Here is a 17,586-nt window from a genome sequence, read left to right on the forward strand (position 1 = left end):
AGAAGTTATAGGAAGTAGAAAGACCACGAAAACGATGGAACGACAACTTACTGGAGGCACAGTCAGTCATATCTGCATAAACAGAAGAAAAAGAATAAGAAGAAAATTTATTAAAACATTCAATTCAATTTTTTTGAACATTTACTATTGTCGTCATTGTCGAATAGTTTAAAATATTACATATTACATTATGAATAAAACAAATTCAAAACTAAATATTTAAGCCTTTGTTGTAATTAATTTAATTTTATTTTGTTGATAAACTGCATGTGAATAATTGTCTACTTAAGATACCATAATATTGGCTATAAGCACGTGTTTTTGGTTGTATAGTAACTCACAGTTCAAGTCAAAAGTTGTCTAGCCTACCAAGAATTTAATTTTTAAATTTACTAGACAGTTAGAACCACGATCAGTGAACTGAGTATATTATATTTACCTAATATTTACAAAAAAATAATACAGTTTGCAACTTGTTTAGTTAACTACAGTAGATCACAGTCTCTAATTTTTGACATTGTCAGAAATGTCGTCTGGCACCAAAGCAGCGAAATTAAAAGATTCGCATATTCAACTAGAATCACCTATTGCAGATTTGTGTTCACGACTTTACGAAGCAGAAGCTTCTGATGATGTACCTTTTCCAGAATTTTTGGATATAGAAATTAACTCTGAAAAATGGGATTCTCCAGGGGTAATTTTTTAAAGTTTTTTTAAGACTATCAATTACAAAAATTAGTTAACCTCACATACACCAATCGATATGTCAACCTCGACGACAATATGTCCTATACTTAGTTATCTTTTAAAATCTGCTATTTCGATTCTCTAGTTTTTTATCACTGGTTAAAATTATTTTTATACAAATTCATGTAAATACTGAGATTTTAAAGAATGATAATAATTATATATTCTTCAAAATCTCAGTATTTACATTAATTTGTATAAAAATAGAAAGATTTGAAATCTGAAGAATGATAATAATAATTATATATAACTCTGCCTGGATTGGTATGGGGTGAATTGAGTAGTTCTATAACCGATGCAGCCTCTAAAAATAACCAGGGTTCAGCTGACCCAACTGATAGCACCTTGTGAGGGTTCCTGCCTAGGGTACAGGTGAAAACCGGTCAACGGCCTCGAGAGCAGAGCATGGCTGGAAAAGTCACAATGGTCGAGAGGGCAGAAGAACCAAGAGCGTCTGATCCCGAATGGACGGCTAAAGAATAGGTCCTCCAAACGGGGGTTCTGGCGTTAGGAATTAGCAACCTAACACACAGAAAAACATAAGGGTAAGAAGAACGAAAATCGCAAGATGAAAAAGCCAAATACGGAAACACATCCCCGGGGGGTGGAAATCCACACCTCTGATAGAGGGAGCCTCGGATACGGGGGGGGGGGAAATCAAATCGAAGAAAAGATAGAACAACATTCGTGTGTGCAACACATGGAATATACAAGGATGGAACAAAAAGGCGACGAAAGTGATCAAGGAGTTTAGAGAAAGCAACATCGACATACTAGTAACAACAGAAATCCAAAAGAAAGGAAATGGAAAGGAAACAATAGAAGACCATATCCACTGCTGGAGTGGAGTTAATAAAGAATGTAGAGCTAAGGCAGGAGTGGAAATACTAATCAAAAATAAGTGGAAGAACAGGGTTAGAACATGGGAACCAATCAATGAGAGAATAATTAAAATGCATATAGACATATACGGTAAAGAGACAGTGATACTCGGAGTATATGCACCAACAGACGATTCCCCGAGAGTAGAAAAAGAACATTTCACGAAACAACTTCAACATCAAATAGAGCTAATTAAGAAGAACGTGGAAATAATTATAACAGGAGACCTAAACGGCAGAACCGGAAGGAAAGAAAACGATAAAGTAGTGGGGATATTTGGAGAGGATGAACAAAAAATAACGGAGAACGTCTGATTGAATTATGCGAACTAAACAACCTAAAAATCACCAACAAATTCTTCAGACATAAAAATATTCATAAATATACATGTTCGCAAGAAAGATGAAAGCTAAAATCGATAATAGACTACAATAATCAAACAAGATACCACAATAAAGATCAATTATGTGCGAGTCAGAAGAGGAGCAGAATGTGGAACAGACCATAAACTACTGACGGCAAAAATGGGCATTAATTGGAAACATATCAAGACCCCCTCTACAGAAGAGTCGTTGAACACTATAAGAGAAAAACAATACAATATAGAACTACTCCAAGAACAATCAATAATAGAACTATACCAACAACGTCTAGACCAAAAATTAATAGAATTTAGATACAGCAACATCGAAGAAATATACGAGCATATAAAGGCGAGTATAAAACAGGCAGCATTCGAAGCCCTTGGAGAAACAGAACATATAACAAATAAACAGCACTATTATGAAATAAATGAACCAACAAAAAGAATAATTGAAGAAAAAATGCAACTATACAGAAAATGGCTGACTACAAACAACGAAGAAATTTATAAAGAATATAGAAAACAAGATACACATACAAAAGAAAAACACAACAAAAGAATAAAGAAAGGGAACGAACCTGCTTAAATATTGAAACATACATACGAGGTACAAGAACTTCGGAAAATACTGAGAGGATTGAAACAAAACTCAAAGGAAAAAATTAAATTGGGAAATATACAGGACAAAGAATGGAAGGACTATTACAAGGAACTGTTAACAGAACAAAGACCACAATTCATTAGAAAAGAAAACAGGCGAAGACGAAGCAGATCCCCACAACAAGAAATAGAGATAACAGATAGAGAAATGAGAACGGCCATAAAAGCAATCAAAAATAAAAAAGCACCGGGAGCTGGAGGCATCTTACCTGAGCTTATAAAATACGGATCAAAAAAATTACACCGGATGATACAATGGATATTGCAGAAAGCCATAAATGGAGAACAGCTCTCAAAGGAATGGACGGAGGCATATATGACATCTATATTTAAGAAAGGAGATAGAAAACGATGCGAAAACTACAGAGGAATAAGCGTAATATCATCAATAGGAAGATTATATGGAAAGCTACTGTAAGAAAAGATAGAGCAAGCGATAAAAGGTAAAATCGGGGAGGATCAGGCGGGATTCACGGCAGGAAAATTATGCATAGACCACATATACACACTGGAACAACTGTTGGAGAAGAAAAAAACAAAAAATAGAGATATACATTTGGCATTTGTGGACTTGGGAAAGGCGCATGACTCTATATCAAGGTCAAAACTATGGGAGGCAATGTACAAATTAGAAATACAGATGGAACTCATAGAAGCTACAAAAGCTCTGTATAAAGAAAATAAAGTGTCAATTAAAATGGGAACAATAATCATAGGAGACTTCAACATAACAAAAGGGCTCCTGCAGGGTTGTTCCACATCTCCAACCCTATTCAAAATATACTTAGAGAAAGCCTTGACTACATGGATAAGAAAATGCGAAGGCATGGGAGTACCGGTACGGAACGAATACCTATATATGTTAAGCTTTGCAGGCGATCAAGTAGTGATTGCACAAGACCAAGACGACCTCAGCTACATGATGAGGAAACTACAAGAAGAATATACCAAGGCTGGCCTAGATATTAACCTCGCGAAAACAGAGTACCTATCTACAAGTAAAGAAATAGAAGATCTACAGAATAATGACAACGTAACAATCAAAGGAAAGGATAAATTCAAATACTAGGGATTTATAATCACAAAAAAGGCAACAACAGAGGAAGAAATTACACAAAGATTAGAACAAACAAGAACAGCAATCCGACAACTTAACTCAGTATGGTGGGCTAGATACCTAAATATGAAGACAATAACACAGATTTATAAAACATTAGTGCGAAGTATTATGACATATGGGGCTGAAAATTGGATCATAAACAAGAAAAACAGTAGTAAGATAGTAGGAACAGAGATAGAATGCCTGCGAAGATGCTGCAGAGTAACAAGAATGGATAGGAGAAGTAATGACGAAATAAAGCAAAGAACATCAATAGAAACAGACATACTAACATACATAGAACAAAAAAACCTAAAGAGGTATGGACATGTAAAAAGAACTAGTGACAGCAGATGGATAAAAAGAATAACCGAATGAAGCCTTATAGGAAGGAGAAAAAGAGGACTACTCCAAAAATCCTGGAGGAACGAAGTAGACGACACCATGAGTAAGAGTGGTCTAAACGATGGAGAATGGGACAACAGAGAGAGATGGAAACGGTCGAGTGAGGGAAGGCAGTGAATACTGTAGAATCCCTGAATATACATAATAATTATATATATTTTAATTTATTTCATTGTAATAGATTTGGTTTGTCAGTGACATTTATATAAGAAAAGTTACAATATGTTCAAAATCATAAATCAATATTTGCAAACTCTGTAGACGTTGTTTATTGTTTGTATTGTGTAAATCTTTGAGCATTATGTAAAACGAATATAATATGCACGTCAAAACGAGTTATCTGACGAGTTATCAAACGAGTTTAATTTATAGTTACATTGTTATTTATTTTTTAAGCACACGTCAACAGCTATTAGTAGTGTAGACAAGAAAGGATCTGCCATGCAGTTAATACCTTATGATGATCAACGTATAATATATTTGCCTCCCAGTCTACATGCTCAAGAATGGAGAAAACTGGATGAAGTATTTATGGATGTAAGTAAATTATTATTCCATAATACAATTAAAAAGCGAGGGTATTTATTTTTATTAAAACAAAATTTAATAAATTGATTTAAGGTTGAATGCTCGAATAAATGAACTTTAATCAAATAAACGGCAGATATCGAGCACAGTTTTATTAATTTAATCTCGCCCAAGTACTTTCGCTCCCCAGAGCATCTTCAGGGGCATTTCGTCAATTGCAGCCTATCCAACAAGAATAAAATGTTATAAACATAAAATTAGACATCACACTACAATACACAAGAACAAATACTTTAAATTTTTTTTTAAAATAGGCAAAGCTACATTATGTATGGAAACCGGAGACTTATTCTGACTCCGGTTCTTTACAGCCTTGCTACTTGGTAAATTTTGTATTTGATTTTTAAGTAAGTCACAAGTGGCACAAGTGTCTTGTCGAGGTTTTTGAAAGCAAAGATTAGGAAACATTTTTTTATAGTATCAGTATAATATGGCATGGTGATTTTAGTAGAGGGATACAGATCTTCAAAAGCTTTATGTATTGTTTTTTTGCTTTTACCAATGTTTCAATTCTTAGTTTCGTTATATTGTAGACTTCTAGAAAGGTCTTTTTGTACAAGGTCTGTACAGCTTAACCACTTCCGTTTGAAATAGTAAAATAAATCGAAGCTTGGCGCCTACTTGCACCAGATTCAGAAGAACTATAAGTTCCGAGCCGTCTCCGCTTTATTGGACAAACACTTATCAAGCCAATTAAATAAGTGTTTTGTTTAACGTTGTCACCAATTTCATAAAAAACTCTTGAACAATAATAGTATATGTAATAGTAGAATGTAATTTTCCTGCAATTATATTTACAGTTACAGGATACCTAGAAATAAATAAAAAGGTTTTAGAAGCTTTACAGAAATGCCAGTAATAACATTTTTGTTTACTAACTCCACACATAAATAATCTAAGATCATTTATGTAACCTATTATAACCCCATTGTAAATGGTTTTAAATTAAACTTACTAATTTAATAATATTACTACTAATTTAATAATATACTAATAGAAAATTATCTATGTAAATACAGCCTTGCCGACCTTATTTGGGGAAGGTTCTTTAGGTGGAATGATTTCATTTTTAAAGTTTTGGTATTGCTTGCTCTCTAACTGTAACATCTTTTGAAATTCCACTTCTTTTCATAACCCTTTCTTACGTCGTTTTGGTTTATTTCCAACATTAACACTGCTATATACCCTCTTGTCTAGTGTAAACAATTAAATACACATACACAATTCTAACCTAAAACAAGACAATCTCACATGTCACACAGTACTACTGCAGTTTGTTCACAATATACCCAATAGTAGCGTAAATGGACGTAGCGTACCCAATATTCGTAATGGCGGCGGCGCCATGGTTTCACTGGTTTTGCATATTTTTACCCAAATAATCATTATACTATACAATGTTTTCCAAAAAAAGAAAGAATAATATAGCAAATTTTACCAAAATCACCAGTTAAATTTACAATAACTTATTTGTAAAGAATTATGAGTATCCACCAAAAAAAAATGTGTTAGTGGCAACATTGGAATCCACGCCTTTGCAAGTTGCAAATGGCGTTATGAAAACATCGTATCCCAAATTTTAGAAAAAGGCGATAAAAACAGTATACAACATCAATTTTTATATATTTAATAAACACTCAAAGAGTAGAAGGTACATTACCAAAATGGTATAGTATTCCCAATCAAAATAATATTTTTTGTTGATGGGTGAAAATATAAGTTGGACAAATGGCTATTAAACATTCTGAGGATGAAGAATTTATTTTTACAAGCACCAGGTAAGAACAGCATCTAGTTATACCAAACTTTTGTTAGTAAATACAAACTCGATACTATTTTGTACGTTTTGTTTTTGTATTTCAATTACCTTTAAATCTTAAGCAGCAATCTTAATTAGTGTTATATTTATATACTGTATTATATACTATATATATATATATATATATATATATATATATATATATATATATATATATATATATATTAATAAAATCCCCAAATTTTAGATGAAATTAAAATTAGAAAGACCATTAAAAAAATCGAGAACACCCTCTATATAGAAATAGTTTAGTTGTACGTGAGTGGTTTCCGAATAAGTGAATAAGTGATTTGGACAGTTTACTCCGACAAAAAAAAATGCAATACGGTTTGGACATGAGCAGTTAGATTTAGTACACAACTATAATAGATTAGAAATATATTAGATAATCTATTAGTTATAATAGATTAGAAAGTAATAAGTAAGGATTATTGGTTATTGAGTTTTCTCCTTTATAAAAGTTAAAAAAAGAATTTAAGTTCGTTTGAAGGAAAGTAATTTAACGTCAGGTAATTTTTGTAAAAACAAAAAAATTTCATGGGCTAAGAATCCGATGATGCGTTGGATGAGAGAGGGGGATTGTCAAAATAACTGTCAAACTAGAATGCGAATTTTGAGAGGCTCCTGAAAAAATATTAATTTTTGGTGGTTTTCTGAAGATATTGTAATTGAGAATTTATAAGAAGTAGTGTTTAGTGTTTTGTGTGGAAAATTAAGCAGCCATTGTGGTAAGCAGAGACGAATGCCAGTAGAAATAGAGGCATTACTGTAAGTACAAACAGATATATTTTCGTTGTGTCTGAGAGGAAGCAGTTTGTTTATCTTCGAGTTTGGAGCTTGCGGTAAAGACATCACGACATTTTCACATACTGTTTGTCTTTTTCTTTTATTATCAAAAGAAACAGTAGGCGGAATAGCAAGCAGGGAAATTGATAGGATCCGGGAAGTAAATTGCGATCTGGTCAGGGCACAATCCAAGCAAAGGAACCAATAATTCTTTCTAAAATTTTTATGTTAAGAGATATTTGATTTAGAAATATGTGTAGTTAAATTTTATTGATTATTAAGGGATGTGTGATTTGATGGATGATTGATTATATTTTTTTTTATTCTATTTATAGTGTATGGTGTAAGATTTATCCTCAACGGAATTTTCAATTAATTTGATATATTTTAAAATAAAGGACAATTGTTATAATATCAGAATTGATTGTCTAGTATTTCTTTTTTCTTTTTGTTGATCTTTCTTAAATGGAACTAGCAGAAGATACTTTGAAGCCACGTTTTAATTAAAAAAAAAATATATATATATATAAAAATTATTTTCAGCCCTGAGATATTTTTTTTTTGCTTTTGATTTGTTTGATAAAGATAAATTTATTACATTTATATAAGTAGATTTACAATTATAAGCAAATCACAACAATATATATATATATATATATATATATATATATATAGATTAAAATCATTAACTCTTCTCTTATCATTGCATTCCTAAAAGTTGCCTTATTTTATAAAAAAAAGTCATACATTCTTAATTTTAATAATATTTCATTATTTTAGATTTTCATGGATCTTCTACGTCTGAACAATAGTTACATGGAGTTACATGCTAATTTGTGATAATCCTAAACAGCAAGATATTTTAAAAGGTATAAAACTTACAATAAGCCATTGCTAATGAATATAGAGGTATCTATATTTGTATATCCAAAGGAAGATCTCCAACATGATGGGAAGATTAAATAAAGATTGGTGGAAAAATCCCTTAATGAAGTTGTCCATCTGGTACAGAATTGCAGCCAATGGAGACAGCAAGCTAACAATATTTAGAATGTCTCCACCCACATCTTAACAAGGGCTCAAATAATGAGGAGGGTGAGAATATATCTGTTGCCAATACTTTACCAAAAAAAAAATATACAAATAAACAAGTGTCAGGATCTCTGTGTTTTATTTTGTTGTTTTTTGGACTTTGGTTTGTTAATGTAATGGAAAACAGATATAATCATAAAATATTAAATAAAAAGGTTTCCTGTACCATAATATATAAGACATTATAAAAATGTGTCAGTGTATACTATATTTTTGGATAGAGAGAATATATTTTTTGGCATAGAATAAGTTTTTATTTCTTATTTTATGACTATATTTACTTTCCATTTGCCGCATAAAATTCAGAAGCTACGTTTTGAGTTTTCCGCCAAATGAGATTAGTTTTGGCCCGTCCGTATATGGCGCTAGAAACTCTCTTCCAAAGATTATGGGGGTTACCTTACTTGAGTTTATTTGGTTTATTCTATTGCCATCTGCGCTGGCACTTAGCCCTGGCACAGTTTAACCACAAACTTCTTTTTTTATACTATGGCCCTGGTTTTACTTTAAGATGCCTGTCACGTGACACGTACACGATCTTGTGGCGTTCTTTAGAACTACTTCTGAGTAGTTGTGAAGTTAGCCCACTTTATACAGTATAGGGCTTAGCAGTATACCACTTTTAAGCACTAAAAATATTTTTTCGATTTTTGGCACTAGCCCGGTTTTTAGTCATGTGATACATTTATGGTTTAAAGTAAATCTAGCAAGAATGATAATTCAATAACGATGGTCAGTTTTATGTGTACAGAGAGGGACAAAATTATGGAATGCATTAATTTTTTTAAGACTAGACGATTTTGGGGAGAAATACTAAAATAAGTTTTACGTTTAGTTTAAATTTTTTTATATTTTTAATTTTAAATTATGATTTATTGCCATATTTTATATATCTACTACTATACTACTGATGTTACACCCGCTCAAATAAAGATAATTGCAATTTACCAATGAAAACATATCGTTTTAGCAAAACCACGTACCTTCACACTTTTTTAAACATATGTTTTACTAGGAGACGGATTGGTAGACGAGTAACAATAAAGTAGGCCCAAGATCTTCAGATCTTAAACCACTTGATTTTTTTTTTTATTGGGTTACTAAAAATCAAAAGTTTTTATCTATTGGATACAACAACTACAAGATTTAACAAATATAAATAGATTGAAAATTAGTAATATAATTCCAGAAATGATCCAAAATGTTCAAAAAGATTGCCATATTCGTTTAAGTTACTGCCAAGAGGCAGATAAATGGCAACTTGAACATTTAATTGAGGCAAAAAGAAATTTTTATTGCTGTCAAATTGCTTGTCAAATAAACAATTGTTTTTTCTGTCGGCAGTAAAACGCTTTGCGTATTAAACAAATTATACTGTATCTATCATGCATCATATATGGAGTTTTAATAAGCCAGTGTGGTCAAACTATAGGAGCCTGGTTGGTTATATTATATTTAACAGGGTTAACCAAAAAACATTTTTGTTTAAGTTATTGCTGTAATTTATATAAATAAAACTTTTTATTTAAATTTACCCTAGCACTTTTATCAAATCAAACAAATTTTGTTGTATCTTTAACAGTTCTCAATAGTTCAAGTTAATTATTATTTGCCTACATAAATATACCTAGATAATTTCAATATGTGTATTTTGTTTATTTCCAATGATCAGTGTTAGTTATAAAATATTTAACAATATATTATTTTCAGGCACATTTGGTAATAAAAAATGAAACTGGAAAATATCCAGATCTTCGAACAGGCAGCAGCCATTTACTTCATTCTGAGTTTGTAAGAAGTTTTATCAGCAGCATCGAAACGCTTTTCTATTTAGGTAATGAGAAACAATTTTCTGTGGAGTATACATCTCCTAGTTTTAATCCCTCGTTTGAAAAAGAGCCATGGAGACCTTGGAATCATATTTACTGCAATTGTAAATCTGGAAAAAGTTATCCACATACACCTACTTCCAATCCAGTAGGTAAGTAAAAAAATTTATGCATAAAAGAAATGAGAACTAGTGAGCTGTCTTTCATTTGAATTTAAGTTATATATATATATATATATATATATATATATATATATATATATATATATATATATATATATATATATATATATATATATATATATATATATATATATATATATATATATATATATATATATATATATATATATATATATATATATATTGATACGATTAGGGTTTATAGAAAATAATTTATAAGTTATATACTACATAATATTAGATATTTGGTTGTTTTAAATAAGTTATATACTAGAGAATTTAATAAAAATTATTTATGTGTGGGTATTTTTAAGAAATTATCATATAATAATTGTAAAAAGTTGTATTTTAATGTTGTAAATATATTTAAGTGAGCCATGTGCATAGGCAACCAAAAATACTCTCGAAGTGACAGATAGAAATTAAGAATATTTACGAATATAAAGTGGGGTTATAATAATATATTGTTTGAAATGTGTATTTTATTAAATTAGAGTGTTAGTTACTAATTTGAATGTTTATTCTGATCTGAAAAGCCTAAATGTCAACAAAATTATCAATGGAACATTAACGAATTCTCCAGAGTGAAGAGTGTGACCATTGTTTACGGTCGAACATTCTGGAATAATGATTATGTGGGTGGATGGAACAGATATTTTTTCGAGAACATCCATATCGAAGAAATAGAACGAAATTGGAACATGATATCTTACCAGATGGTTCTAGAATATCCAAAAAGATATAAATACCCGTGATTTGGATTCAAGATGGCAGTTTTTAGTCAGAAGTCAGGCCAGTTCATTATGAAAGTTAGTAGACACATTTAGTTAGTGAATAGTGAAGTAAATTGTTCAGAATTTTCAAGAAGTCAGTCAGTCAGAAAGTTTAGTAAGAAAGTTAGTCCATTCTGTTGGTCCATTCAGTTTTAGTATGAAAATTAGTTAGAGGCAGTCAATCAGTTACAATTGTTCAATATAGTGAGTTAAATCAAAAGTAAGAAACAGTATAAAGAAAATATTGAAGATTAAAAATTATGTTATGTATAAATGATAATTGGATAATGGAAGAAGTATTAATTGAATATTAAAATTAAATAATATATTTGGTGATTGGATATTGGTATACAGAAAAGAAGAATAAATATAAATGCTGTTTGCTGGTTTGCTTGGTGGTATATAAATGCTGTGAAGAAAAATATCTTAAATTGGTGGAAGCTGATAATTGGAAAAAGTAATTTGACAAAAACAAGGATAACCGAAGCTGAGAAGAAGACATTTGAGTGGTGATTATAATTTATATAGTGGAAAACAGTTCATTTAGGCATTCAGTGACAGAAAGATGATTCTAGAACAGAAAAAAAGATATAAATACCCGGTGATTTGGATTAGAATCGATCAGTTATGAGTTACAGTTACTATGAGGCCAGTTTATTATGAAAGTTAGTAGAAGATAGACTCATTTAGTGAAGTCAATTGTACAGAATTTTCAAGACAGTTTTAGTTTTAGTAAGTCAGTCAGGCAGTTTAGTAAGAAATATGAAAGTTAGTTGGAGTCAGTGAATCAGTTACAAATAGTCCAATTGTTTAATATAGTGAGTTAAATGAAGATTAAAAATTATGCATATATTTTAATGCACTTTTATAATTATACACAAATAATTATCGAAGATTAAAAAAGTATATTAGAAGAATATTGGAAGAAATTAAAATTATATTATGATTGGAGATTAGTATAAATCAACTTATAATAATTGGATATTGGTATATTGAAAAGAAGAATAAATATAAATGCTGTTTTGCTGGTTTGCTTGGTGGTTTATAAATGCTGGTGAAGAAAAATATATCTTAAATTGGTAGAAGCTGATAATTGGAAAAAGTAATCTCACAAAAACAAGGATAACCGAAGTACGAAGACATTCAGTGGTGATTAGAATCTATATAGTGGAAAACAGTTCATTTAGGCATTCAGTGAAAGAAAGGTACAAAATTTTGTTAATATAATTTAGTTAGTGTCATAACAATTTCAATTTTGAAGATAGTTTGTTTAAATTTTACATTGTCTATAGAATTTAATTAGTTTCATAAGAATTTCAATTTAAAGATAGTTTATTTTAAATTTACATTAGCTAGGTTAGATATATATGTGTGTTTCATAGTAGTTATAATAAAGATAATTTAAAAAAGTACTTACAAACTAATTCTTTGAGAACCGCGATAAAAACCCTATATTATTAAAATACTCATTGCTCATCATTCAAACAAACAATACATCATAACAATTTGGCACCCAACGCGGTGGCTCTCTATTTAAAAGAATTAGTTTGGGAAGATAAGTGCTCTCATATAATTAAATTAATTATCAGTAGAAAGGAAAAATTATAGATTTTATTTTTAATTATATTTGAACAAGTAAAGTCTCAAAATGTCTCAAGGAAAGAAAGGTACAAGAAGCAAAAAGAATGAAGAAGATTTGGAAGTAGAAACACAACCTATACAAGAGGAGAGTTTAGTTCAAGTTCCACAAGATACTGCAGAAATGAATCCAGAAAGAGAGGAAAATGTCAATATGGCAGCTTTGATGTCATTAATGATGCAGATGAACAAGACAATGGAAGAGAATACGAAAAAAATAGAACAAAAAATGGAACAGAATTCAAAAGAAGTCAAAGAAGACATGAAAAAAATGGAACAAAAATTGGAAGAGAATTATAGAAAATTAGAAAAGAAAATAGAAGATAATAATAATAAAATTGTAAAACAAATGGAAAAACAAATGGATAAAAAACTTGAAGCTGCAGAGAAGAAAGTAGCAAATGAAATAAAAAATATACAGCATGACTACAAGAAAAGGATAGACAATGAGAGGACAGAAGTAAAGAGGATTATTCAAGATAATAAGATAGATATAGAACAGAAAAGATAGTTACAGAAATGTAACTTAGAAGTAAAAATTAACGAAGACAGGAGAAACACAGAAGAAAAATTAGACGATATACAACAAAATATCCAAATAAATAGTAATCAAATAAGAAATGTGGAACAGAGAATAGATGATATTTCACAAATGAGAGACATAGGGAGACCTTACTTAAATTTAACAAATGAGACTGGGATTAAATTCTCTGGTAATATAAAAAATTTGCATCCTAGAGTATACATAAATAGTTTAAAACATAAATTAAGATTTGTGAATAATATTAATGATATTAAAGATTATATTAGAATGACATTAAATGACAATGCAGCAACTTGGTTTGCTAGTATTGAAAATGATTTAGATAATTTTCAAACATTTGAAAATAAATTTTTAAATTATTATTGGGGTGAATTAGAGCAAGCAAAGTTTAGAGAAATTCTATATTTTGGAAAGTATAATCACAATTTAAAATCAAATATGGTAGATTATGCATTGAAACTGATAACGGTTGCAAAATATTTAGAACCACCACTTAAAGAGGATGAAACAGTCTTAAATGTATCTAGACATTTTGATGTTGATGTTGTGCAAACAGTAACTGTACAAAATATTCAAACAATAGATAGTTTTATTAATTTTATATAAAGAATACAAAGAGGCAATATGACAAGTAATAATAACAACAGAAAAAACAATAATAACTTTCAGTATAATAAAAATGATAATCAACAATATAGACAATCATATAATAATTATAGATATGGTAATAATTTACAAAATTTTAATAATAATAACAGTAATCAAAATAGACAGAATTGTAATAACAACACTAGTTATAATAGACAAAATTTTAATAATAATACTAATTATAATAGACAACATTTTAATAACAGTACTAATAATAATAGACAAGATTTTAACAATAGAAGAAATATAGAGCGACCTAACTATAACAGACAGGTAAATTGTGTTCGAAGGAATAGAAGTTGCGAAGACAGGGAACGAAGTAGTACAAGGCAGGAAAATGTGAGTAGAAGTCATAGTAGGGAAAGACATAGGACATCAGATCCAAGTGGTCAGATACAATCTGACAATTCTAATAATCAAAATTTTGTGCAGTAAACTTTCTGAATTACAAGTTAGGCCATTGCTATTATGAAAAACCTTCTGAATTTATTTCTTTAGATGAGGATAAAATTATTGACTCTATTAATTTAATTTATATAAATGCTTTGGCCAAAAATAAAATGATTAAAATTATGATAGATACTGGTTCAGAAAGTACTTTAGTCTCGGAGAATTTTATTTTTCATACATTAAAACTATCAGATATAACAAAGATTCCAAAAATTAAAATTGTTGGTGCAAATAATAAGAAGTTGGGTGAAATTGATAAACTAGCCAATTTTAAAATTAATATTCTTAATAAAGAAATTAATATGCAAGGATTTATTGTCAAGGATTTATGTGTTGATATATTAATGGGAAATGATGAATTGGAAAAGAAGAAAGTAAAGATAGATTTTGAAGAAAAAATGGTAACTTTGGAAGGGCAAATAATTAAATTTATGCAGAAAGATGAGGTAGAAGAAGGAATAAGAGTTGATAGGATATTATTAAAAGAAAATAATGATGTTTATGAAGAAGAAATGTATTTTGATGATAGGAAAATGTCCCAAAAGAATGTAAAGAATAATTATTGTAGTGAATATTTAAGGAATGGAAATTTTAAGCAGATGGATGCCTACGAGGCGGAGTGCGTAAAATTGGAAGCAAGGAATAATGAGTACATAATGAAGAATAATTTTATTTGTAAAGAAGAAGAAATGATGAAAGTTCTAAATTGCCCTGAAGAATATAAATCAATAGTCGTTTCCATATTGCAGCAACACAAGGGACTTGTCAATAAAGAAAATAGAATTGCACAAAATTATATCCATAGTATAAAAGTTAAAGAAGAAAAAGATTTTAAAACAAAATCATACCCAATACCATATAAATACAGAAAAGAAGTAAACAAAACAATTAATAATATGTTAGAAGATGGAATCATTGAGAAGGCAGATACACGTTTTATTAACCCCATAGTAGTAGTACAAAAAAGATCAGGTGAAATCAGGTTATGTTTGGATGCAAGGAATATTAACAAGATTACTGAAAAGCAATTTGAAGCACCAATGAGTATAGATGGAATACTAGGAAGAATTACAGGAATGTCATTTTTCACTAAAATCGATTTACAGCATAGTTTCTGGTTAATACCTCTAGAAAGAAAAAGTAGACAGTATACAGGATTTCAGATAGATGGAGTAGTATATCAATTCAAAGTAGTACCATTTGGACTTCAATCATATTGTAGTGCTCTATGTAGATGTCTTCATGATATTTTGGATCAATATGATCATTTTGTAATTCACTACATTGATGACATATTAATTTTTTCTAAAACGGCTGAAGATCACGAGAAACACCTAAAAATTATAATAAATAGATTAGACAAAGTTGAACTAAAAATAAATCAAGAAAAATGTACAATTTTTCAAAAAGTAGTGATATATCTAGGTTATAAACTTAACACTAACAGCTTACTGATATAACCATTTTATTCAATAGACTTGATTTGTTAAATAGATGATAGATTTCATTATTTTGAATCAATTTGACATCACATTTATTGTCTGATACATATGGAAGTTATTTTGTACCCTAAAAATCATAATTTGGGGTTAGACACAAAATTGATACTATAATTGCTATAAAAATGTCTTTCTAATATAATAAAGTGGAAAAACTTACCAATTTATATTGATGAAAGTTATTTTGAATGGAAATAATTCCTAGATTTTGTCTATAAATAAACAGAACACAATATCGATTATAATTTTAATTAAGGTTGTATTTTATTCTTTGATATCGCATCCATTGCCCCATTTGACATGACAGTTTGACCATAGAATAGCCGAACTGTGCTCCGTTGTTCTCTGCTTTGACATAGACAGCGAACAGGGATGTATTTAACACATTTTAAATAAAAAAAAAAAAAATTGAATTATTAATTTATTAAATTTAATAAGGTATGAGAAAATTAATATTTAAAAAAATAATAAGTAAATTATTTATTTTAAATATTATTTTGGGGTATTGATACGATTAGGGTTTATAGAAAATAATTTATAAGTTATATACTACATAATATTAGATATTTGGTTGTTTTAAATAAGTTATATACTAGAGAATTTAATAAAAATTATTTATGTGTGGGTATTTTTAAGAAATTATCATATAATAATTGTAAAAAGTTGTATTTTAATGTTGTAAATATATTTAAGTGAGCCATGTGCATAGGCAACCAAAAATACTCTCGAAGTGACAGATAGAAATTAAGAATATTTACGAATATAAAGTGGGGTTATAATAATATATTGTTTGAAATGTGTATTTTATTAAATTAGAGTGTTAGTTACTAATTTGAATGTTTATTCTGATCTGAAAAGCCTAAATGTCAACAAAATTATCAATGGAACATTAACGAATTCTCCAGAGTGAAGAGTGTGACCATTGTTTACGGTCGAACATTCTGGAATAATGATTATGTGGGTGGATGGAACAGATATTTTTTCGAGAACATCCATATCGAAGAAATAGAACGAAATTGGAACATGATATCTTACCAGATGGTTCTAGAATATCCAAAAAGATATAAATACCCGTGATTTGGATTCAAGATGGCAGTTTTTAGTCAGAAGTCAGGCCAGTTCATTATGAAAGTTAGTAGACACATTTAGTTAGTGAATAGTGAAGTAAATTGTTCAGAATTTTCAAGAAGTCAGTCAGTCAGAAAGTTTAGTAAGAAAGTTAGTCCATTCTGTTGGTCCATTCAGTTTTAGTATGAAAATTAGTTAGAGGCAGTCAATCAGTTACAATTGTTCAATATAGTGAGTTAAATCAAAAGTAAGAAACAGTATAAAGAAAATATTGAAGATTAAAAATTATGTTATGTATAAATGATAATTGGATAATGGAAGAAGTATTAATTGAATATTAAAATTAAATAATATATTTGGTGATTGGATATTGGTATACAGAAAAGAAGAATAAATATAAATGCTGTTTGCTGGTTTGCTTGGTGGTATATAAATGCTGTGAAGAAAAACATCTTAAATTGGTGGAAGCTGATAATTGGAAAAAGTAATTTGACAAAAACAAGGATAACCGAA

General features: G+C 29.4%; 1 protein-coding gene across 3 annotated transcripts in view; it reads left to right on the plus strand.

Moving 5' to 3' along the window:
• Positions 1–490: 490 nt before the first annotated feature.
• The window catches only part of LOC140439427 (androglobin-like), a 174,674-nt gene continuing 157,578 nt past the window's right edge, over positions 491–17,586 (plus strand). For all 3 annotated transcript variants that reach the window (XM_072529330.1, XM_072529344.1, XM_072529335.1), the window contains exons 1-3: positions 491–694; positions 4,554–4,694; positions 10,153–10,423. In XM_072529330.1, coding sequence (XP_072385431.1) covers positions 527–694; positions 4,554–4,694; positions 10,153–10,423 — 580 coding nt within the window. In that variant the 5' untranslated portion in view covers positions 491–526. The remainder of the gene's footprint in view (positions 695–4,553; positions 4,695–10,152; positions 10,424–17,586) is intronic.

This window comes from Diabrotica undecimpunctata, chromosome 1 (assembly GCF_040954645.1).
Source record: "Diabrotica undecimpunctata isolate CICGRU chromosome 1, icDiaUnde3, whole genome shotgun sequence".
NCBI classification, from domain to species: domain Eukaryota; kingdom Metazoa; phylum Arthropoda; class Insecta; order Coleoptera; family Chrysomelidae; genus Diabrotica; species Diabrotica undecimpunctata.